General features: G+C 47.5%; 1 protein-coding gene across 2 annotated transcripts in view; it reads left to right on the forward strand.

The window, feature by feature from the left end:
* The first annotated feature begins 4,834 nt into the window (after positions 1 to 4,834).
* The window catches only part of LOC132452577 (dual specificity calcium/calmodulin-dependent 3',5'-cyclic nucleotide phosphodiesterase 1A-like), a 39,276-nt gene continuing 18,414 nt past the window's right edge, over positions 4,835 to 25,696 (forward strand). The window contains exons 1-5 of one of the 2 annotated variants that reach the window (XM_060045256.1): positions 4,854 to 5,346; positions 11,328 to 11,354; positions 22,844 to 22,957; positions 24,028 to 24,036; positions 25,347 to 25,529. In XM_060045256.1, coding sequence (XP_059901239.1) covers positions 5,216 to 5,346; positions 11,328 to 11,354; positions 22,844 to 22,957; positions 24,028 to 24,036; positions 25,347 to 25,529 — 464 coding nt within the window. In that variant the 5' untranslated portion in view covers positions 4,854 to 5,215. Of the gene's footprint in view, positions 5,347 to 11,327; positions 11,355 to 22,843; positions 22,958 to 24,027; positions 24,037 to 25,346; positions 25,530 to 25,696 lie in introns of both variants that reach the window. The other variant, XM_060045255.1, reaches the window with a different exon arrangement.

Consider the following 25,696-nt stretch of genomic DNA (forward strand, 5'->3'; position numbering starts at 1 on the left):
CCCTTCCTCTCATCACTAGTCAAGGTGACCTTGTGCTCTTTGCTAGGTGGAGGTAATACGATTTTCTGGTAAACCCTTTATAATCCCTTCAGTCATAAGTCATTAATAAGCCTTTAGTTAACGATGAAGTAAACATTAATTAACATTAATATAAATGTTCTCAGGCTACCGGCCTATCTACCTACACCTCCATAATGCTTCCTTTGTTATTGAAAGAACACATCTCCAGAATACATGAAAACAACAGATGATCATTTCAAACGAGGTTGGAGAAAGATATGAATCAGTGATGCTGAAAGGATGTAGTTGGGACTGGATCCAGGTGGTGACGTCTGCCCTGCTGAAAGATCAAGGTTTCATGACCTAACCCTCTTCCATTCAGCCGGGGGTTAATCCCCTAACGTATCCCCCCGTTTCATACATTCATCAGGTTCCGTCTGATCGCCTCATTACTGATGTACTGGTCCCAGACCAGCTGCCTCTGACTGGATAGCACACTTCATCTCTACAGTAACCTCTTCTGTCTTTCTAAACAAGACACTGGTTTGACTATGCTGCTGAAGGCACCATGCACATGGATGAAACAATCACCATTATGTTGAATATCTAAAGTTAATCCTTTGTGTGTGTGTGTGTGTGTGTGTGTGTGTGTGTGTGTGTGTGTGTGTGTGTGTGTGTGTGTGTGTGTGTGTGTGTGTGTGTGTGTGTGTGTGTGTGTGTGTGTGTGTGTTTGTGGGTATGTGTGTGTGTGTGTGTGTGTGTGTGTGTGTGTGTGTGTGTGTGTGTGTGTGTGTGTGTGTGTGTGTTCATATATTGTGTATATGTGTGTGTGTGTGTGTGTCAGACACCCTTTCTAAACTTTATTTTGAGAGTAGAGGTCCAGAATTTAGAGGATGGAATATGAGAGTGTGTATTTCTGTTCCAGTCTTTTAACAAACGCTACGTGCGCCACAGAGTTATGGAGGTGTCTGGTCAGAACCTCGAAGTACTTGCACACAAAACTTGGCCAGGCCGTGCTCCAAGGATGTCTGCCGGGCGTCCTCCCATACTAACCCTCCTCTCTGCCCTTCCCTCATCCCTCCTTCTCCTGACTCTGACATTGTTTCACCTGCTTATCCGGAGAGCTGCAATTCCTTACATGTTGTTGCCTCTTTTGGGTTTTGATTTTGTATTCCTCACTCTCTCTCTCTCTCCCTCTCCCTCTCCCTCTCCCTCTCCCTCTCCCTCTCTCTCTCTCTCTCTCTCTCTCTCTCTCTCTCTCTCTCTCTCTCTCTCTCTCTCTCTCTTCTCTCTGATATGGATGGGTTCTATAGAAGAGTGCTATGGAGGGGTGACATGGAGGGCTGATATGGAGGGGTGATATGGAGGGATGATACGGATGGGTGCTATGGATTGGTGCTATAGATGGGTGTGCTTTTGGAAAGTAAAGACAAAAGCTTAGATTGAGGAAACTACAAAGTCCTTGTGGCAGAAGAGGAGCGGGCAGGAAAACCAGTGTCACAACAAACGACTGTCTTTCTAAATTCAGGCCCATAGCAACAGATTGGTGTAATCCCATAGCAGCAGTACGGTGTAGGCCCATAGCAACAGACTGGTGTAGGCCCATAGCAACACACTGGTGTAGGCCCATAGCAACAGACTGCTGTAGTCCCACGTGGTCTCTCTCCCGTTGCTATGTTGCTATGGTCTCTGAGCCCATAGCAACAGTACGATGTAGGCCCATAGCAACAGACTGGTGTACGCCCATAACAACAGTACGATGTAGGCAGCAACAGGCTGGTGTAGGCCCATAGCAACAGTATGGTGTCGGCTCATAGCAATATACTGGTTCAGGCCCATAGCAACAGTATGGTGTAGGCCCATAGCAACAGACTGGTGTAGGCCAATAGCAACACAATGCTGCAGGCCCAAAGCAACAGACTGGTGTAGGCCCATAGTGGCAGACTGGTGTAGGCCCATAGCAACAGACTGGTAAGGGCCCATAGCAATGGTACGGTTGTGCTGCAGGTCTGATTGGTGAAGAAGTGCAGAGCTCAGTGGGTCCACTGAGTCCATTAATCACCTGTAAGCTGCACCGCTGGGCCTCCTGTTGTCTGCTGGATAACAGCACCACAGGGAGTCTATGTTTCCACCTGTCTGGTGTAGCTTTACTATACACACACACAAACACACACACACACACACACACACACACACACACACACACACACACACACACACACACACACACACACACACACACACACACACACACACACACATACACATAAGCACACACACACACATACACACACACACACACACACACATACAAATACTAACACGCACACATACTCAGGCAAGTGCACACACATACACACACCAACACACATACACATACTAGAGGTGTGTACATACTCACACATGTACACACTCGTACACATATTAACAAGCACACACACACACACACACACACACACACACACACACACACACACACACACACACACACACACACACACACACACACACACACACACACACACACACACACACACACACACACACACACACACACAGGAGAGGACAGGAGCCTTCAGAGTCTATTATCCCTGTGTTTCCATCAGATATTTGAACCTGGTGGGAGACACATCTTCCTCTATAGGTTCCCTGACCTGGGGAGTTATTGCGGATTAAAATGTCAATAATAGATGAGTGAAGGGCGGGAGGAGAGAGCATTTAGCGAGCCTGTCTGATGCTGCCTGCTTTCACTTTCCAGCTCTGGGAGTGAAGCCATGCCTGTTAGTAAAGATGGCCACTTCTTACTCTCTGAGTTCTCATGCCAAAAAGAATGAGCCAGAAGTCTTAGACATATTCCTGTACAAAAAGGGCAAATAAAAGAAAATAAAGAAATACAAATAAGATTGAAGCACATGGTGGTCACATGGTCGGGTCACATAGTGGTCACATGACACATATCAGTATGTCCTTTAACTGTTCACCTTTTTTGTTCAAATGCTAATTAAAATCCAAAAAGTAAATTACAATAATGCAAGGAAATAAGATGTTTAACTCAGTCTCATCCCTCATCAGATAATGGTAAATGATCAAAAGCAATCCGGTTTCATTTAGTTGTTTATGGGCTCATTTCTTTGCTAACCTAACTATCGGTATCGTTAGAAACAATGAACACAAGGCAGGTTGCTCCATTCTGTGAATAGTGAGTCTTTGCCTTTCATTGGAGCATGTGGGGACAAAGGCTGCTCAGGTGTGTATTGTGTTTTTAACAATATCCATCCAATATCAGAGCTTTTAGCATAGCTCCGTCAAGTGAAATGTCTCACACACACACACACACACACACACACACACACACACACACACACACACACACACACACACACACACACACACACACACACACACACACACACACACACACACACACACGTCTTTATCACATGCTGAATGCCTGTACTCCGGCCAAAGGTCACGAAAGTAGGCTGACTGAATCCAAAGAAAGAAAAATATGTGCTTGTGATTGAAGGAGATTATCATTTGTTATCATAAATTGTTCATTCTTTTTTTATTCTGAGACGTGGACGTGTTTTTTTATAATCTGAGAATTGAATAATAATTCACGTTTGTTCCAAAGGCCTGTGACCTGACTAGTTAAGAGCACAGCGATGCTTCAACTCTTTCTACAAAATAGGAATTAATTATTATTGATAATGTCATGTTCTTTAGGCCTTTTTTAATTTGGGCTAATGGTTTGTTAGCGGTGAAGAGCTAGCAGTTTTTTAGAGATGAGGTCTAGTGGTTTGTTAGCCGTGAGGGGCTGGTGGTTTGTTAGCCGTGAAGGGCTAGTGCTGTTTTGGCGGTGAAGAGCTAGTGGTTTGTTAACGGTGAAGAGTTCCGAACGCATTTCGTCCGGATCCGGAGGTACAACCTTGGTTTGTTGGATGTGAAGAGCTAGTTGCTAGAGGTGAAAAGCTAGTGGTTTGTTCGCAGTGAAGAGTTAGTGGTTTGTGAAGCGCTAGTCGGTTGTAAGTGGTGAAGCGCTATGGTTTGTTCGTAGTGAAGAGCTGGTGGTTTGTTAGTTGTGAGGAGCGGCCACACAGAGTGGTCCCTGCTTCCAGGGATGTTGAGCAGTGGCAGGGGTGGTACCTATACCAGAGGCATACTGGGGCACCAAAAAAGCTGTGGTTAAATACTACTAGTCTGCTCGTTTGGTCTATTCTTTCTTTATACTGGAATTTTGTCTCGGACAGGTTCAATCTGTCGGTTGTTAGCCATCCAACGCATCGAAATTATGAAACTCATTTTTGGTTAATCAATCAACAACTGTTTTAGGATTCTAATTTAGACTTCAATTATTCCTCCTGTTGAGATAAATTTATTAATTTGATCAGATGATCAAACGGGAATCAAGATAGATGGATAGATAATTGATAGACAGAGAGACAGACAGACAGATAGATCTCTAGATTTCTAGACGGACAGACAGATGTTGATAGGCTGCTCGTCAGTTCTTCCTTCATCAGTGTTTCAAACCATTGGTCAATAACTTCCATCAGCATATGCTACAGAGATAAACACACACACACGCACACTACACGCACCCACGCACACTCGCACACAAACACACGCGCACACACACGCACACACACACACACACACACACACACACACACACACACACACACACACACACACACACACACACACACACACACACGCACACGCGCGCGCGCGCGCGCGCGCAGACTGACCCTCACGCCCCCTCCCGTCCCGTCCCAGCTCAGCCCCGGGAGGGCGGGGTAGTGGTGGGGGGGGGGGGGGGGTGGTATATACCGGAGCTCAGTGAGTTCAGGGCAGCAGTCAGAGGTCCGTCCGACGCGCGCACACAACCACACACACACACACACGCACACACACTCCGAGCTAAACGACTCGAACACCCCGTCCCACCCCGTGCGTTTCTCGCGGGAACCTTCCGGAGACTGTCAGGCGAGGACGCGCTGACGGGTGCGGGTCCGGGACTGGGACAGGGACAGGGAGCGGTCCGGAGGAAGACTGGAGAAAGGTTAGCGAGGCACCGGGCAGAGACGCTCCGACTCTCAATACCCTCCGGTCGTCTACCGGAGTTTTCCCCGGTCGTCTAACGGAGTGTCTCTCCGGTCGTCCTGGCGGCGGGCGGCGGCAGCCCCCCCGTGGCGCGACGAGGAGCCGTCTCATGTCTCGCTCTCCGGGGGGTCTCCTCCACATGGACTCGCCTACTAAGGAGATCGAGGATTTTGAGAGCAACTCGCTGAAGTACCTGCAGCCGGAGCAGATCGAGAAGATCTGGCTGAGACTGCGGGGACTGTGAGTAGCGCCGTTCTCATCCTAACTCTAACCCTCCCTGATATCAGACTGATAGTTTAGGCCTACCGTAAGACCGTTATCTTTCTAACCCTATATATCAGACTGATAGTTTACAGTCTAAAACCGTTAATATCCTAACCCTAACCCTGATATCAGACTGTTAGTTTACAGTCTGACACCGTTTTCATCCTAAACAGTGGCGGGGCTAGAACATTTTCAGTGGGGTGGCTAGGGTGAGACCAGAGATCATTTTTGGGTGGCACATAAATCAAAATATAATATATAAGGTAGGCCTCGACATTATTGGTTCTACGCTTGCCCGGGGCAGGTGAACTCTGTGATCGGGCAGCTTAAATGTGACATGTAGTCGCCCGTTTGGGAAAGGGATTTTTTTTTGGTTGAAAATACACTTAATATGCCTACAAAATAAACGTCCTCCTATATCGCGGGAGCGGAACTTTCTACAGCGCTGTGCGTTGGTTTTTCGATAAAACAGGAGAATAAGAATCATAACAATAATTGGTTATCAGTCACTTCGGTATAGCCAACCGCCACATACGGAATAGAAAAAAAAGAAGACTCACTTTCGTTGCCTTCCTTCAGTCTCCGAAAACTGGCTAAGTGCCAGGTAAATGTATCTGAATTCAATAAATAAAGACACCTGAAAATGAGACACAACCAGGGCATGATACAAAAAGGCAAAGGAAGATTCCTTGGGTCCGTCTTGACAGCGGGTAAACGTTAACCGATTGCGATTTTGACTACCCCGCAATCGGATTCATCAACACAATTTCACTACATTACGGGTGTAGTATGTTGAGGACATTTTAGGACACCGTATCGACAAAAATCACAACGACATGTTGCTATTAATATATGTGCGGGAACAGCACTTAAATCTAAGTTCCGGTTGATATCTATTTTAGAAATGATACCCCACAGACTTCAGGTGGAATTGTTTTAGGAAAGAAATCACTACAAATCAATGCAAATATTTTTTTTCATTCTGATTGCTGTAGTAGTTGCCAATGGCCTGTTACTTACTACAGGTCATTATTTGCTGATCATTTTGCATTATAGTGAATCGGGATGGAATTAATAGTTTGCAATATTCACTAAAAATCTATAAAAATAAATGTTGTCATTCTGATGCTGTAGTAGGCCCTATATGTATATATTAATTAATTAATTTTCAGGCCCTAATGTTTCTTCTGTTGGGTAAGCTGGTTTGAAAGCTGTGCAGACATAATTGTTATATTTTGTATTTGAATACATTTTTATAATTCAACAAATACTTGTTGGTTTTATACATTTTCTTAATAGGACTACATTTTCCATTTTGGGCAAGTATGTTTTGCTATTGGGCAAGTAAAACATAACAGCCACTTAACAGCCACTTGCCACTTTGGGCAAGTGCCTTAAAAAGCTTAATGTCAAGGCCTGATATAAGGCATCTTGAAATGTAGGGAATATTTAAGGCATGTACACGCTGTAACTCTACATCATAATATTAATTCAGACTGGTGTAATTGTCTAATACATTTTACTTTATTAATTTCTTGCAGTTACCAATGAGCAATTTTTTTTTCTAATCAAAAAACATCATCAGAAGAATTTTCTTTTCTGACTCATTTTAAATGTCACATTTCAAAAGGCCTCGTGTTTATTGATTGAACTCAGATTCTAAGACAAGTGCAGGTTGGTCTCAGCTTTTCAGGTCTGTTTAAAAAATAACACTAACTCGACCTTCTGATCTAACACTGTAAAAGTAAAAAGTTAAAATGCAGTGCATTTGTCATGAAAATAAATTACACAATTGCAAAGACATTAATTTGTTTAACTTTTGAATCCCTGCCTCTAAGATATACAAAATGCGTAAACTTGGCATAGATTCATCTTCAACAGCGGTATTCTGCGATTATTGTGGTTTGTAGCAAAGCGATTCACAAAATCACCAAAATCCAGGGCTTTTGCACGTCTTGACTCTACACTCAAAACTCCTAGATTGCTTAGTCGAACATCATCCATGGTAGATATAAGGTAGGTCTTGACTAGTTTGAGTGTGGAAATGCTTCGTTCACAGGTAGCTGTACTCACAGGTATGGCAATGGTCCATTTGCATAACCTGAACAGCTCATGGAATACCTCTTTGAATGGTTCAATGATCTTTGTGAGTTCCTCAATACTAGAGGGCATCTGTTCACCAGATGTGGACGTAAGAGCCAGACATAATGCATATCTGTCTGCGAAAAAAGAAAGAAAATACAAATACGACAAGGGTGGCCAATGGGGTGGCCGGGATTAATGGTGTGTTCCTGAATCCTCGGACGCCAGCCTACCGAGTCGGAAGTCGGAAAATCTCCCAGCTCTCTTGCGGCACTTCTCAGAGGCACGCCCCCTTTTTGTCTTCATCTCTCGGAAGTCAGAGAGTAGACCGAGAGCAGTGATGACGCTCTCAACAAAGTGGCTGCGCCCGTGAAGAGATTTATTTTCGTATTTGTACCTCGTTGGTCATTTTAATGTCGATTTCAAATGCTCTTACACACTTGATTACATTGCTACTTTATTCCTGTCACCAATTTATGCATTGCACAGTCTTGATGTGCGTGCAATACAATGTTAAGTTGTGTTGTTTGTTTTCGAGCTAAAGTTTGCTAAAGAGGCTAATGTAGCTAACAATAAATAACGACTAGCCAATGACATGACACAATCACAAAGTCGCACGGGAACGCTATAAATGCCCCGAGACCAGAAATGACGTCAAAGGTGCAACTCGGAAGGCTGGCGTCCGAGGACTCAGGAACACACCATCAGTCTAGGGTGGCCCCCGGCCACCCCTGGCCACCCCCTAGCTCCACCACTGATCCTAAACCTAACCCTACCTGATATCAGACCGATAGTTTACAGTCTCAGACCGTTATCATCCTAACCCTAACCCTAACCCTGATATCAGACTGATAGTTTACAGTCTAATTCTGTTATCATCCCAACCCCTACCTGATATCAGACTGATAGTTTACAGTCTAATTCCGTTATCATCCTAACCCTAACCCTGATATCAGACTGATATCAGTCTAAGACCTGATCTGGTGGCTTTGTTGTGTTGCTGGTGTTTTTATCCCTCATTGAATAGATCTGATTATTGGTTCTGAACATTTATTTTTGTGATTCTGTCATCACCCGCAGTTATGGAGGTCTCTCAGTAGGCGGTACGCCCTGAGGGTTTAGAACGGGCCACGTGGTATGGAGCTTTATCTTTTATTCAACTTTTATATATATTTTTAGACCTAATGTCCGTTCTATAGGCCTACGGTCCGCTCTGTAGGCAGTGGGTCAGAGCTGATCAGTAGGCCTGTAGTGCAGTGGGTCAGAGCTGATCAACACTGTGGGGCCATTATGAAGTACCTAAATCCCATTTCTACCAACATAATGACATTCATATGCTCATGGATCCACTGCAAGGGTTCAGTCCCTCAGAACGGACCCAGCTAGACCTTCAGGGGTTCAGTCACTCAGCATGGAGCCTGTAGACCTGAGGTGGTTCAGTCACTCAGCACGGACCCAGGTAGACCTTCAGGGGTTCAGTCACTCAGCATGGAGCCTGTAGACCTGAGGTGGTTCAGTCACTCAGCATGGACCCAGGTAGACCTTCAGGGGTTCAGTCCCTCAGCATGGAGCCTGTAGACCTGAGGTGGTTCAGTCACTCAGCACGGACCCAGGTAGACCTTCAGGGGTTCAATCACTCAGCACGGACCCAGGTAGACCTTCAGGGGTTCAATCCCTCAGCATGGAGCCTGTAGACCTGAGGTGGTTCAGTCACTCAGAACGGACCCAGCTAGACCTTCAGGGGTTCAATCACTCAGCATGGAGCCTGTAGACCTGAGGTGGTTCAGTCACTCAGCAGGGACCCAGGTAGACCTTCAGGGGTTCAGTCACTCAGCATGGAGGCTGTAGACCAGCAGTGAGCCAGTAGACCTGAGAGACTGACCCAGGTCTACCTGGGTCAGTCTCTCAGCGCGGACCCTGGTAGACCTGCCCCTCCGAGCGCCAGAGCTCCGCCTCCTGCGAGGACCATCAGCTCTCCGAATAGACCCTGAAGGGAGGCAGCTGTGGTCTGCGTTTGACCTCGCGGTCGGGCCCCTTCCGCTTTCCCACTGCCGCCGATCAGCTCCCTCCCTCCCCCCTGTGGTGGTCCGCTGGCTGCGTGGCTGCTGGGGACGTGTGGGGGTCATGGTGTTGGGCGCAGCGTCATACCGGCAGGACGCCAGCGGCAGAGATCCGGTTCACACCATGAACGCAGCCTCTCTCTCCTGGATGGCCGGGAGCAGCTGGCCACGCAAACAAACAAATGCTCATGTGCCCGGCGCTCTACTGCCCAGCTGAGCGCACGCATGAGGTCTCGCTGCACTACCACACACCGTGCACGCACCGACAGACACACACACACCTGCTGCCAGAAAATCCTACCCGCCCCCCCGCCCCCCCCATGAAGACATCTATTTAGTGGAGATAAACTAGAAGTAACTGAAAAGAATTAAGAAACTAGAAATAGAAAGGTAAATGATGCAGTGTGAGCTAACACATACTGTAACATAAAATGTATACAAATATAACAGCCGCAGTCATAATGTGGACAAGAGTCGGCTTACAGCCTATTAAATGAGGCAGAGAGGATGTTGTCTATTGGCTGACCATAACGGGCCAGCAGCATAATGACTGGACCATAATGACGGCTGACCTGGGACGACCTGAGCTCTGAGCAGGGTATCCTGTCTTCACTGATCTCATTACCAAGCTTGTTCTCAGAAGGGCTTCCCCATAATGGCTGGAAGGCCAGCCGGCTCCTGGCTATCTGACAGGGCCCGGCAAAGGGCCAGGGCCCGGCCCCTGATGTCAGCCCTGTACACACTGGAGAACACATTGGAGAACAATGAAGCCATAGAGAGGGGAACCCTGAAACTAGAGAGAGGCGAACACATTTGAGAACCCTGAAGCTATAGAGAGGAGAACCCTGAAACTAAAGAGAGGGGAACACATTGGAGAACCCTGAAGCTATAGAGAGGGGAACCCTGAAGCTATAGAGAGGAGAACACACTGGAGATCACAATGGAGAACACTGAAGGATTCTGGCCTGGGGATCCGGAGTGCTAGAGTGACCAAGAGTGATTGCCTTACCTGAAAATAAGGAATACTATGTCTTGGACTGAGACTAAAATCCAGGATACAACATGCATCCATTTTGATTATGAATGTTGTCCGCAAACAAGCTTCAAGTACGATCAGTGCTTTCTTGGAGTCACTTGAAATCCAGAGAAAGACATGTAGAAAAAAAAAAATAAGTAAACAGGAATAACAGTTATTATATTGTTAATGTTCGATAAAAAAATAAGCAAGCATGCTGTTTGAGGAGCTCTGAAAGAGTCTCTGGTCAGATCTCTTTATCTCCTCCTGACATGCTGTGGTAGTAAAACAAAGGCATGGGTCCTATCTCGTACTATTGTCTCCCTGTTTTATGTGCTCTTTGAAGCCGCAATTTATCATTTATTTATTTGCTGTAGTTGTCTGCGAAAGACCTATTTTATTTACAGGGGTCGAATCCCTCCACTGAGATCACACACATGTTACAAAGTGGCCAATGAAACCAAAAGGACATCTGATCTCAGAGTCAGCTGACCTCCTGAGAACAGAGCGAGGGTTTAGTTAGTATAAGAACATCTGGGGACTCCAATCTAAACCATGATGATGGCTCATTATTGGTGCCGTCTAGCGACATGCGGTCATTAGGGAATACAACCAGTTGATCAGTGTTGTTTTGGCCACCGTGTTTAGTGTGAATGAAGAGTGGGGGAGGGAGGGATTCGTAGTAGAAGTTATCAAATTAATTCCTATTTATGGACACAAGGGTCGGGAATCTTAATCCAGGTTTTCGAGGAACGTCAAAGGAGATGACTCTGACCCCTCTCCTCTCTTCTGCCCCACAGGAGGAAGTACAAGAAGACATCCCAAAGGTAAGTTTGGTCCAGAGCTCCCAGGTCCTCATCCTGGTCAGACCTTCACCCAGTCAGACCACCACCCGGTCCGAACAACCCCCCAGTCCCACCACCACCACCACCACCACCTGGTCAGACCTCCACCCGGTCCCACCACCAACTGCCCCCCCCCCACCAAGCTCAAATGACGACTGCCGGCCCTGACGTGACCCAGATGTCCCTGCGAACGGTTGGCGTAGTTTGTGTCCGAGGGGTGGGACAGAGCGATGACTCATGTAGCGCAGAGTGAGCTACAGTATGCTAGCGCCGCGGACCGTCCGGACCCCGCGGCGCTACCCATGAACACGTAGCCATGCAGCTGCCTGACGAGCGTCAGAAGGGGGTGTAGCTGGGGTCCTACAGGAAGGTCCCGTGATCTCCATGTTGAGCGGACCCCTCTCTCGGGTTTATTCGTTAGACCCACTGTTGCCTGGGCTTCCCTGCACTTTCACTCTGGCTGCATTCCAAATTGAAATGTCTTAAACACAAACAGAAATGTCATTCACTCTCAACAACATTTTAATATGCTTGAAGTGTGCATGTTACTTCAGCCTCTATAGTGCATCATGTGACAAGAGCACTTAAAACACTGTGTTTGCAGCAGAAGGTTAAGAGTCCATGTGCAGCCGCTGATAGGATTAACTCTCTGAACCCAGCTGCAAAGTAATGAGATTACCGGAAGTCTACGCGTTCACAGTGTGTATGTGTGTAACAAGATATTTCCACAGAGACGACCCGATCCAAATTAAGAAAAGGGCACACAAATCAGTCAAAGGTCTGCATTTTTAAAAGGGGCATAGAAGAACGTAATATCCAGCGTAGTTTGACGTTCCTCATTTCCTTACAGAGAACAACATGAGTTCCTCTAGGGATGTCCCTTTAATCCCTTAACCCTGCACCCCGGGAATACTGCCAGCCCAACAGCAGAGAGGTCGAGTTCTTGTTTGAAGAAACTCATAGGGACAAGTATTCAGACATACAAGGGGATAGGTATAGGGAAAGCTCACTCTAGCTGTCCTTAGTCAGTCTCTCTCTCTCTCTCTCTCTCTCTCTCTCTCTCTCTCTCTCTCTCTCTCTCTCTCTCTCTCTCTCTCTCTCTCTCTCTCTCTCTCTCTCTCTCTCTCTCTCTCTCTCTCTCTCTCCAGATGAGTGAACACAGAGCAGTGTTCTGATGCTGCACAGAGACCAGATGGGGGAAGAAGGGCATTGAGCGTCTAGTGGGTTCAAAACAGACGGAACTGAACTCCAGAAACTTTATTGTCCACCAATGTGAAAAGATTACGTTTCCCGGTAGATTAACTGGATGATTAATTTCTAACATTTATTTTGCCTTTGTGTATGAAATGCCGTTCCACAGATAGTGGTGTGTAGAGATGTTGTTTTGGAATGGGGCCGAATAATGAAGAATATGGAGAATTCTGTCTTCATTTCTAGTCCCTAAGGTCTCATACTGTGGTTACAACTGAGGACCTCAGGGAGGCCTCGGAGGACACACAGTTATTTATTATTTCCTTCACATCTTAGGGGCAGTGTTGCATGGTTTCCTCACAATACAAAGATCAACAGAGACAGTGAAACAAGGGAATAACCCGTTCTACATCAGGGGGGATCTCCATGGGTCCTGGGTCTGGGGTGGTTTCGGGTCTGGTGTTGTCCTGGGTCTGGGTCTGGGTCTGGTCCTGGGTCTGGGTCTGGTCCTGGGTCTGTGTCTGGGTCTGGTACTGGGTCTGGGTCTGGGTCTGGTCCTGGGTCTGGCCCTGGTCCTGGGTCTGGTCCTGGGTCTGGTCTGGTCCTGGGTCTGTGTCTGGGTCTGGTACTGGGTCTGGGTCTGGGTCTGGTCCTGGGTCTGGGTCTGGTCCTGGGTCTGGTTCTTGGTCTGGTCTGGTCCTGGGTCTGGGTCTGGACCCTCGTTATACTGAACTCACATTAGAGGACAGATCGATATAGTGGTCTCCCATTATAGGACTGATCATTATACTGGTCTCACATCATAGGACAGGTCATTATACTGGTCTCCCATTATAGGACTGATCATTATACTGGTCTCACATCATAGGACAGGTCATTATACTGGTCTCCCATTATAGGACTGATCATTATACTGGTCTCACATCATAGGACAGGTCATTATACTGGTCTCCCATTATAGGACTGATCATTATACTGGTCTCACACTATAGGACTGATCATTATACTGGTCTCACATCAGAGGACAGGTCATTATACTGGTCTCACATCATAGGACAGGTCATTATACTGGTCTCACATCATAGGACAGGTCATTATAATGGTCTCAAACCAGAGGACAGGTCATTATACTGGTCTCACATCATAGGACAGGTCATTATAATGGTCTCAAACCAGAGGACAGGTCATTATACTGGTACAGATTGTGTGGTTTCTACGTGCTGCATCTTAGAGCTCATGTTAGACGCTGACTGACAACGACCTTGAGCAAGAGAGGGTGTGTGTGTGTGTGTGTGTGTGTGTGTGTGTGTGTGTGTGTGTGTGTGTGTGTGTGTGTGTGTGTGTGTGTGTGTGTGTGTGTGTGTGTGTGTGTGTGTGTGGTGGGGAGGGGGGGGGGGGAGCCGGTGAAGGTTTGTGTGTGTGTGTGTGTGTGTGTGTGTGTGTGTGTGTGTGTGTGTGTGTGTGTGTGTGTGTGTGTGTGTGTGTGTGTGTGTGTGTGTGAAGCCAGTGTATGTGTGTGTGTGTGTGTGGGGGGGGGGCAGGGGGGAGCAGGTGAGGGTGTATATGTGTGTGTGTGTGTGTATGTGTGTGTCTGGGGGGGTGTGAGTCTGTAGACCACCATGCTAATGCATTTACAAGCCTCCAGATAAGAATGAGGCCATCGGAATGAGAACAGGATGAGTCACTGAAGGTATGTGTGTGTGTGTGTGTGTGTGTGTGTGTGTGTGTGTGTGTGTGTGTGTGTGTGTGTGTGTGTGTGTGTGTGTGTATATGTATATATCTGCTCCTTTAGGTCTATCGCAGTATTGATCGGTGATCACTTGTGTCTCTTTCAGAGCCCATCAGTCTGCCCGTCTCCTAATTGCTTCCTAAGTTAGCCATCGATTAGCAGCCCTGCGCTCTGCAGGTCGACAGAGAGGGGGGGGGGGGGGGGGCAATGGGCTGGACACTTGCTGAAAGGAATAAGCACGTTACATTATTTATTTACTAAGGCCTAGTTGATTTCCTCCCTCGAATAAACAGGCTGAGGCTCAAGTCCCCCTAGATAAAGGTTTAGACTCCTGCATTCATCTCGCAGGAAATTTAAATATTGACGTCCATTGTTTAACTCACTCTGGGCTTCTGTATAGAAATATCTTGAACGAAATCAATAGCAGCTGAACATGACGTTTACAATTCTTAGCATGAAGCCAGCAGAGCTAGACAACGCTGACAGAGCAGTAGTGACGCCAACCTTGTGCTGTTCATCCTTCCATGTAAAGACGGTCAGCCGAGGGTTCACTGAGGCGTTATGGACAGAAGGACGACTGCACTACAGTCTGAATCCATGTTGCATGTATGTGAAATTCTAAACCTAATGCATGAATACAGCTAACAACATCAGTCCAGCAATAGAACAAGACACTGTTGTACATATGATGGGGGTCGGATGTAGGACCATGCAGGCTAGACATCACCTTCATCATTGCTGGATGTAGGACTATGTAAGCTGGTCATCACCTTCATCCCCGCTACATTACAACGGGCTTCCCAGTATGGATAGAAAGTGTTACACACAAAGCCGTACTGGGAGGGTGCCTGCTGGACCAGGCGGTCTGGGAGCTGTGTTGATGTGGACACAAAGCCACACGAGGCCCACCACAAGAGAACTGATTGCTAATGTTAAGTGACCTCTTCAGAAGCGGAACGGGAGCGTCCACACCTGCTAACTGTGTGTGTGTGTGTGTGTGTGTGTGTGTGTGTGTGTGTGTGTGTGTGTGTGTGTGTGTGTGTGTGTGTGTGGGGGGGGGGGGGGTGTGTGTATGTGTGTGTCCTTCAAGAGTACAAGAGTGAGAGAGCAGAGAGAGAGAGAGAGAGAGAGAGAGAGAGAGAGAGAGAGAGAGAGAGAGAGAGAGAGAGAGAGAGAGAGAGAGAGAGAGAGAGAGAGTAATTACAATCATATCCATTAAGAAGCACGTCCCTCATCTGTACTGAGGACAAACTGTGAGATTGTGTCTTTTATTCGTTTATTATTTATGAGTTTACTTGCTTGCCTGCTTGCTAATTTGTTTATTTGTTTGTTTGTTTGACTACCAGCCCTTGAAAATGCCCCCAAGTAATATGATGTTGTACGTAGCCACCGTCAGGACCCGGAGGTCCTGGCACCACATTCTTGTAGAAGGAAAGATCAAGCTCAGGGACGAGTGTGTCATGCTTGTCCAGCATTCAATAAAACATATCAACTTGTAAACCATTACCTGTGGTCCATTTCCTTGAGGTCATTATCCACGTTAATGGATCCAACTATTTAAAATAAGTAACATGTTCTTCTATGAACTCAACTTGTTTTGCACTAAACACGTCTTCAGACTGTCAAGTTAAAGTAAACAAGAAGAAGCAAAACCGAAGGTTAATTTTTTTTGGATTAAAGGACAAAGCAATTGATTTCACCTTCGCACAGAGAGGGTGATGGGAGACGCGTGACATTGATTGCGGCACGTGACATTGATTGAACAGATGAATGTGTAATTGCTTGCCTCCAGACTCAGCCTTCATATTTTGTATGCAGAAAAAGGTTGGGTGTGTGGGCACAGTCTTCAAGGAAACACACAAAATAGTAGATTTTTATTTTGGCAGAGGCAGACGTTTTGTCTCCAACTCCTGAGTCATGGCAGAAGGCTGTCTGGCCACATCTCAGATATGGAGATCCATCGTCTGAATCTGCTTGAAAAACTGAAACACCAGATTTGTCATTCTGCCCGGGCACTCTAAACACCTCCAAGGCAGAAGTAAGAACAGCCAAAAATGGTTCAGGAACAGGTCAATGCAAACCTTCTCCATCCTGATTCCCTGGAAAGTAATTTCTGCACACATGGAAGCTAACATGAGTATGACACTACTTGGATTGTACTGACGACGTTTCGTTCAGAATGACGTTACGTTACGTCGACTTGAATTACGTTTAAGTCCCGACAAAGGTGAGATCTGAAAGGTATTGTCTACACAGTTGTAACAACGAGGACAAGTGCACAGTATTCACACCCACATACACATATATATGGATATACACAAATCTATATTGATGTACACATATATCAAAACCCCAACCAATAACCTGTCTCCTGTGTGTGCATGCGTGGGTGCGGACGTACATATTGATGTGTGTGTGTGTGTGTGTGTGTGTGTGTGTGTGTCTGTCGTCTCTGTGAGTGTGGACAACACGATCAGCTGCCAACATTTTTCATTTTATCAGCTGATCTTATGGCTGCGCCAAATGATGGGACACTTTTGGATCACACACACACACACAAACACACACACACAGTTGTCGACATAGTCCGTCAAGGCGGCTGTGTGCTCAATCTGTGTATCGTTGCGTATGTGTGTGTGTGGGTGAGTGTGCCTATGTGCCCATGGCTGTGTGTATTATTGTGCTGCAGCCGTACGATGTACTAGGAGGTCAAGAGGGACAGATACGTCTGACACACACGCACGCACTCGCGCACACACACACACACACACACACACACACACACACACACACACACACACACACACACACACACACACACACACACACACACACACTATCTATCATGTTTGTGCTGCTGTCCGAAGTATTTCAGTAAGTCTCCATCTGTCCCCTTTTGACAGATGCAGGCTTTCTATGTGCATTTCTGTTCTCTCTCTCTCTCTCCCTCTCCCTCTCTCTCTCTCTCTCTCTCTCTCTCTCTCTCCAACCCTCTTGCTCTGTCTCTCTCTGTCTCTCCTTCTCCCTCTCTCTCTCTCTCTCTCTCTCTCTCTTCTCATCAGTTCCGTCGTTGTAATCCTCAGATGTGACAAATGACCCAGAAAAAAACAAAACATAAACACTTTTGATTAGTAAGTAAATGTTGCTCAGACACTAAATTCCTTACTCTCTCCTGTCTCCTCTGTGCTGTCTCCTCTGTCCTCGCTCCCTCTCTGGCCCAACACAGACACAAAGGGATGAGGGCCTCTCATTTAAAGGTGATTGTGAGGTCATGCTCAACACTCAGAGCTTGAAGCAAGGCTTGAGCCCGGCTTGTAGGGCGATGGCTCAGCAGGACGTTCGATGTATGATGGATGTGATGGATGTAATGTTATTTAGGGTTTTCATTGGTTGACATAACCAAGTCTGGTTGTGTCAGACTCGGATGTAAGGGTAAGGTAAGGGTAACATGTGTAGTGTTATGTTTCCTGTCCTAATGTGTGGGCTCAGGTCCATTCAGCTACAGAAGGGCTCCAGGAACAAATGTGCAGGCAGACGCTAATAGAGAGAGAGAGAAAGAAAGAGAGAGAGAGAGAGACAGAGAGACAGAGAGAGAGAGAGAGAGAGAGAGAGAGAGATGGAGGAGAGGCATGGAGGGAGAGAAAGAGAGAGAGAGAGAGAGAGAGAGAGAGAGAGAGAGAGAGAGAGAGAGAGAGAGAGAGAGCGAGAGAGAGAGAGATGGAGGGAGAGGCATGGAGGGAGAGGCATGGAGGGAGAGAGAGAGAGAGAGAGAGAGAGAGAGAGAGAGAGAGAGAGAGAGAGAGAGAGAGAGAGAGAGAGAGAGAGAGAGAGGAGAGAGAGAGAGAAGAGAGAGAGAGATCTCAGTGTGGATGAATGGCTGTCTTTCCCCTCACTGCCCCAGCCTGCCCTACTTCTCTCTTTACAGGCCTTTCAGACCCCATCTGGACCCATCGTGCCTCCAAAGAGGAGAGATATGACCCACTCCAATACCAATGGTTTCACTGATGCAGAGCACTTCATTGATCCGGAGGAAATCATTGGTTCCAGTTGTTATGTTTTGTATATAAAGGAAAAGGATATAGAACCGAAGCCAAGTAAAGTTAGTCACCGTATAAAGTGTCCCATTTATATTGCTGGCATACTGCCCTTGCATCTGGATTTGATGAGAAGGAAAAATGCGGGGTCAAAGTGACTGAAATAGACTGAAATAGGTTCAGAGGGACTCTCACTTAGGGCCTTTGGAGAAGGAAAGAGTTTGAAGCCGCAGGAATGACTTCCTGTGGCGCTCCTTAGAACTCCTCAGTGCCAAGAGTCTGTTGCTCATCGTTCTCTGAGGAGCAGCTTAGAGTCAGTGTCCAGGAGGGAGAGTCTTTAACTGGATCTCCTCCTCTATTCAGACTCTGAGGAGCAGCTTAGAGTCAGTATCCAGGAGAGAGAGTCTTTAACTGGATCTCCTCCTCTATTCAGACTCTGAGGAGCAGCTTAGAGTCAGTATCCAGGAGAGAGAGTCTTTAACTGGATGTCCTCCTCTATTCAGACTCTGAGGAGCAGCTTAGAGTCAGTATCCAGGAGAGAGAGTCTTTAACTGGATGTCCTCCTCTATTCAGACTCTGAGGAGCAGCTTAGAGTCAGTATCCAGGAGAGAGAGTCTTTAACTGGATGTCCTCCTCTATTCAGACTCTGAGGAGCAGCTTAGAGTCAGTATCCAGGAGAGAGAGAAGTTTGGACCACCTCCTCCTCTCTTTGACCTACCAGTGCGTCCGGTTTACCCCCCCCCCCCCCCAGAACACAACAGCCTCCAGATCAGTTTGTTGGGTCTGTTGGGGTCCGCCCCCTCATTGAGCTACCCCCCGACACCGCGGCAGAGAGTAGGCATTGACCCACAAATAGTACTTGGGAGGAGCCCTGTATCTTACAATCATACTGTAATCAGAGACGTGGCCTTTGTAGTGTTTTTAACGTCTTCTGATGGAATGCGTTTCTTAAAGGTTGGGTCTTAAGTCAGTCTTGACGCTATTTACGGTTGCCAGGGGCTGTGAGATGGGGAACATGGTAGAGACCCAATGTTGGGCAACACATGAGTTTGTTTGATTCAAAGCGCATGGTTTGCTCTAGAGAACCAGAGTATTGTACGGCTGGAATGCAGCCTGGCCAACCCAGCTATGGTTGGCCCCATGACAATTCTAATAATTGTATTTTTATTATTTTCAATCCGATACAGAGAAACTCAGTCCGCATGCAACACTAGTTTGACCCTTGAGCACGGAGGGGATTACAGGACAATCACGGTATCCTTCTGTCTCATATCTTTCTCATTTTCTGTCCTCAAAACATGCATGCATTTGTGTGTTTGTGTGCGTGTGTGTTTGTGTGTGTCTGCGTGTTTGTGTGAGCCTGCATGTTTGTGTTTGTGTGTGTGTGGGATATCCTTGCTTGACCCATCCACCCCACTTTGAAAATCAACCGGTTTATCTTTGACACGTAACAATCCTGACACTTGCTGGCTCACACCTTCCCCCCCCCCCAGCCCTCTGGACAGAGTGCTGGGGGCCCCTCTCCCCAACCCTCCCCCCCACAGAGTGAATGATGAGATTAGATTAACAGGCCTATTAAACCTAGGCTAGGCTAGGCTAGGGGGAGGCTGCTACCAGGTGAATGATTAGCTTAGAAGTTTTTTCCTGAACAAGGTATGTATCTGTAGTTTAGCCGCACTGTGTAAACACAGCGTGCTCTAACAGAGGCTATGTTGCCCAAAGGACCTTTATTCAGCTCCTTGGGATGTGGATCTGAGCATGAGAACAAATCTGGTGGAATCCAGTCCTCGCAGTGTTTATGCTGGCGATGCAACATATATGTAGCACAGCAGCATAAATACTGACAGAACAAAAGAGGGATTTTGTCTGACCCCTTGTCTTGTCCTCTTAAGAAGACCTCACCCTTGACTCTGAAACGAGGAGTAAACGGGAGAGGAGGTGACAGAGACAATCAGGAGAGGGTTGACGCTCATCTTTTAGAACAGGGCACAGAGCAATCTAAAAGGAGACTGTGTGTGTGTGTGGTTGTGTGTGTGTGCGTGTGTGTGCGTTTGTGTAGGTGTGCGCGTGGCGTGCGTGTGCATGTGTGTGTAGGTGTGAATATATGTGTGTGTGCGTTGGCGTGTAGGTGTGTATATATGTGTATCTTCGTGTGCGTGTGTGTTTAGGTGTGTATATGTCTGTGTGTGTGTGTGTGTGTGTGTGTGTGTGTGTGTGTGTGTGTTTCCCGTTTCCAGGGAGTTGATAAGAAGAACACAGGAAGTGAACAGAGTGGGTCTGAGCACCAGGGGCCCCAGAGTGTTCCCGGAACCTTAACCAGGGGCCGCGCCTCCCAAGGGGGCGGGGCTATATCGGTCCTCCTCTCTCTCCTCCCGCTGTCCTTGTCGGCTGGAGGGAAGGAGACACAAAGGCATGAACACACTTTATCACCCTCAGCTAAAAGCTCTCACCCAAGACCCGGGGGGGGGGGGGGGGGGGGGGGGGGCGGGAGACGGTGACCGTTGGCCCCCAGATGCCCTGCCCTGACCCCATGCAGCGCTGGGGCCGAGGTGTTGGCAGAGCAGCTCTGCAGGTTCTTAATGTAATGATAATGATATCACAGGAAAGCTTGAGCCACAGCAAACCGACCGTCATTACCGGTGTTGCTCCTCGCGCGTATGTCACGCTGGCCAAAATGGCTGCTCAGGGAACTAACTTCAATGTAGAGCTGCAGGACAACCACGGGCCCCCCACAGCCCTCCCTAGGCCCCCACGCCCCCCCCCCCCCCCCCCACGGCCCCTAGGGGCCCGCATCCGATTATCTCGTTGGGACAGGTGGGGGCTGTGCAGCAGTGAATGGACTGGTTGAGATGGTTGAGTTCCACCCTGGCTTCTGTCTCACCTCATATTCATATTCATATTAATTTCTGTTTCATTGTGTCTTGTAGCCGGTTAGCTCACCAAGTAAGATACGATGCCTGCGTGTGATTGATAATAGACACCCTGCTGTAATCTAGGAGGGAAGCTATACATGCCTGAAGGTCAAACGATGGCTGGATTAGCAACATTGTTCTGCTCATTGATCAGTGACGATGTCATCTTCTCAAGACGCCTATCAGAAAAGGTGTCCCTCCTCCCTGGTGGTTGATTCCACCGTCACCATGACTACTATCTGTCAATCTGCACGGACCAATGGCTGTGTATAATAAGGTCATGGGGGATTGGCTGGAACGGTCCGAGGTAATAGGTAGTGACTGGGCTCCACGAGGCTCGGCGTGCCTGTGCCTGGGATGTCTCCCTGCGCTTCCCACTGTTCCCAGAGCCTCCCAGATGACACGGCCATGTGATAATTGTTTTGCCTCGTGGGACTCCTGAGTAATGAGATATGACTTTCAACCCCCCCCCCCCCACACACTTTAAAAAAAGCAATTAACCTCCCTGTCTTCTTCTCGCCAACCAGCCGATAGAAATGAGACCGGCATTTGCATTTTAATTTGCAGTGGAGTCTGGGATGGATCTTCTTCTAAGGAGTCTGTGAACACGTGAAGCACTACTGTAGAAGCATTCACAGTACCGGGGGCAGGTCCCTCTAATGCGTCTGAGGTAGGGACCCTAGAGATAGGGGCCCCAGATGTAGGGGCCCAAGAGGTAGGGGCCCCATAGGTGGGGGCCCAGAGGTAGGGACCCCAAAGCTGGTGTGGGCCTGCAGCCTCTCTCTCTTCAGGACCGCTTCACCAGTCTCCTATCGCCACACCCATTGAAACAAAATGCATTGAGTCTGGAAGCTCTCTCATTTTTGACAAAAATGCTTCTGGACGCAATTGAATAGTCCTTTAACCAATCAGAGGAAGGAAACGGTTGACGCAGCACTGAGCGACAAAATAATGACATCTTTCTTCTCTACAAAAGTGCAGTCGTCTATATTCTTCTTTAAGGGACAATCTAACGTCCAGTTTGTTTAATGCTGCCTCGATAGCTGATCAGCAGACCGCCCTACAGTCCGGTTGGTTTAATGCTGCCTCGATAGATCCGCAGAACGCTCTACAGCTGCTATCTTGTTCCTCTCATCGTATTCATCCTGCCTCATGTTAGATAAATGGTCTCTCGCTCTATATCTCTCTCCCCATTTCTCTCTCCCTCTGTCTCACTCACTCACTCACTGACTTACTGACTCACTCACTCATTCTCTCACTGACTCACTTTCTCTCTTACTCACTCGCTGAATCACTCTCTCTCTCTCTCTCTCTCTCTCTCTCTCTCTCTCTCTCTCTCTCTCTCTCTCTCTCTCTCTCTCTCTCTCTCTCTCTCTAATTTCCCCTCTCTTAACCTCTCAACATCAAGATCAAGTGGGATCAAGTGAGATCTATTTTCTTGTATTCTGCTCTGTGCGCCGATGCAGAAAATGGACAGAGAACATTTGATCCGGTCAATAATAACCTCAAATCAAACACAACATGGGTCTGAGTTGAAGGCTCCATGTTCCTCGGCGATGCTGAATGAGTTCTGCTGCTGAACCTCTGTCTGCTCTGTGGTCCCAGGTTGAGATGTCTGGTGAAGCAGCTAGAGAGAGGCGAGGCCTCGGTGGTGGACCTGAAGAAGAACCTGGAGTACGCCGCCTCTGTGCTGGAGTCGGTCTACATCGAGGAGACCAGGTGAGAGACACCTCCTGTCCTTTCTCCTCTCTCCTCCTGCTGTCCTGTATCCTCCTCCTGTCCTTTCTCCTCTCTCCTCCTTCTGCCCTCTCTCCTCCTGCTGACCTCCTCGTCTCCTGCTGTCCTGTATCCTCCTGCTGTCCTGTCTCCTCTCTCCTCCTGCTGTCCTGTCTCCTCTCTCCTCCTGCTGTCCTGTCTCCTCTCTCCTCCTGCTGTCCTGTCTCCTCTCTCCTCCTGCTGTCCTGTCTCATCTATCCTCCTGCTGGCCTGTCTCCTCTCTCCTCCTGCTGTCCTGTCTCCTCCTCGTCTCCTGCTGTCCTGTCCCCTTCTACGTCTCCTGCTCCGTCCTGTTGTCACGGCGATCAGTCGAATGGTGACATAGTAAATCATTGAATTCCAGATAGATACGATATCTTCTGTTTATTGTGTGATGTAGTTCTAGAAAATACATGTACTTTCATCATCTGTACATCCAAGATGTATTTCACAGCCACGGTGCACAGATACAAAATCCCAGAATCCTGAGCCGGCATTAGACAGAAGAGCTGAGGTAGGGGAAGAACCAGGGGGTATTTCGGACAGGGGGGTTGCTGGGAAGGCTGGGGCTCAGATGATGCTTAGGATGGTCGGTGTCGACAACTAGGGAGAACCTGCTCAATCCTGTTGGGCCTAGCAGCTCTCTCTCACTCTCTTCATCGCTCTCTCTCACTCTCTCTCTTCGTCTCTCTCTCTCTCTCTCTCTCTCTCTCTCTCTCTCACTCTCTCTCTTCGTCTCTCTCTCTCTATCTCGCTCTCTCTTTCTCTCCGTCTCTCTCTTTCTTGTCTCTCTCTGTTCTCTGTTATGTTATGCTATTCTGTCCTGTGTTATGTTATGCTATGTTGTTCTGTGTTATGTTGGGCTATGTTGTTCTGTGTAATGTTATGCTATGTGTTGTTTTATTTTAAGTGATGTTATGCTATGTGATGTTGCTTTCTATTATTTACTGTGCCGTTATGTTCCCCTGTGTTGTGTGTTACTCCATCTCTCATGTCTACGTCTGACTCTTTCTTCTGTGCCTACGTCTGTAAAGCTACGCCAGGTAAGTTGGACAAATTGACACTTTTCTTTCATTTAAAAATCAATAATATCCGTCTGAAGACTTGCCTTCAAGCAAACATCGGGTTAGATTATTATTGCTATTGCCTTATTATTTCATTCGAGATTGCTGCGTTAATGATTTAACTTATAAAAAAACAATACTAACAGAAACATGATAGTCACAGTCTCTGGTAACGGTGACAACAACATGGTTGACAACCTAACAAGTTTCTGAACATGAGGAAAGGTTCAGATATTATCGGTTGGATCGAAGCTTTCAAGAGAAACCAGATCCTGAAACAACACGTTTGAGATGAAACGTGATTTTCATCTCAGTGAAAACAAATCAAAAATGTATTTGGCCAAAGACCAGCACAGTCCATGATCCAATAGAAGATAGCGAGCTACAGCTCCCTATTGCTATCTCCTCATACAGATACACACCTCTTCCTGGAAGTGGTTTGGAGGTTGAAGATTTAAATGTGCTGTAGGTACGATGGGAGAGTTGCTAAGAGAGCTCAGAGAAACGCTGTGAAATCTCCACACCATGTCTCCGCTTGCGAGCATTTGATTGACAGCCAAGGTGGATTCCCCGTACCACTCAGGGTTGAGATGATTGATTGAGGGAATTGTCCGAGATGTAAATGGTCTCCAATCAGCCGTGTAGATATCTTCCAATGCATTCCCCTCAATTCTCATGACACTCATGACACTCAAATGATAGCTCCTGTATCTTACCTACAGCCCCTATAAGCATCTGTACATCTGAGGTGATGTACAGAGAGGGGGCATCTCTTTCTGTCTGTCTGTGTTCTCCTGTCTCACAATCTTCCTCTCTGTCTGTCTACTTCTGTCCCACAATTTATCTCTCTGTCTGCTTTTTGACACACTTGGGATTGTCTCTCTCTCTCTCTCTCTCTCTCTCTCTCTCTCTCTCTCTCTCTCTCTCTCTCTCTCTCTCTCTCTCTCTCTCTCTCTCTCTGTCTCTATATATATATATGTATATTTTTTTTTTTCATCATGTCACTGATGTCCTCTTCGGTTAGGCAGCAATAAGACACCAGATGGCTTGTTTGTGTAGACGATATTGCCTAACCAGCACATTTACAGCAGATTATGTCTGAGATGCGCTCACATCCTGCACTGTATGTTGGCGATTGGGCTGATGAACAAATGTCTGTTTCCGTTACCTTACTGTTTCCCCTTATCTTACTCCATCTCTCTGTCCTTCCACTCCCTTTATTTCCTCTCCATTCCCCTTATCTGTCCTCCATCCAAACATGATCCATTCCCCCCTCCCCCACCCCCCAGGCGCCTGGTGGACACCGAGGATGAGCTGTCTGACATCCAGACGGACTCTGTGCCGTCGGAGGTGCGTGATTGGCTGGCCTCCACCTTCACTCGCCAGATGGGGTTGATGCTGCGGCGCACCGAGGAGAAGCCGCGCTTCCGCAGCATCGTGCACGCCGTGCAGGCCGGCATCTTCGTGGAGAGGTCTGCTGCTCACACACCCAGGGACTTACCAACCTAGCGCCCAGACCGGGACCCATGGAGACCCTGTAGACTCTGGGAATCCCTGGAGACTCTGGGAGAGCCTGTAGACTCTGGGAACCCCTGGAGACTCTGGGAGAGCCTGTAGACTCTGGGAATCCCTGGAGACT

Source organism: Gadus macrocephalus, chromosome 23 (genome assembly GCF_031168955.1).
Source record: "Gadus macrocephalus chromosome 23, ASM3116895v1".
NCBI classification, from domain to species: Eukaryota; Metazoa; Chordata; class Actinopteri; order Gadiformes; family Gadidae; genus Gadus; species Gadus macrocephalus.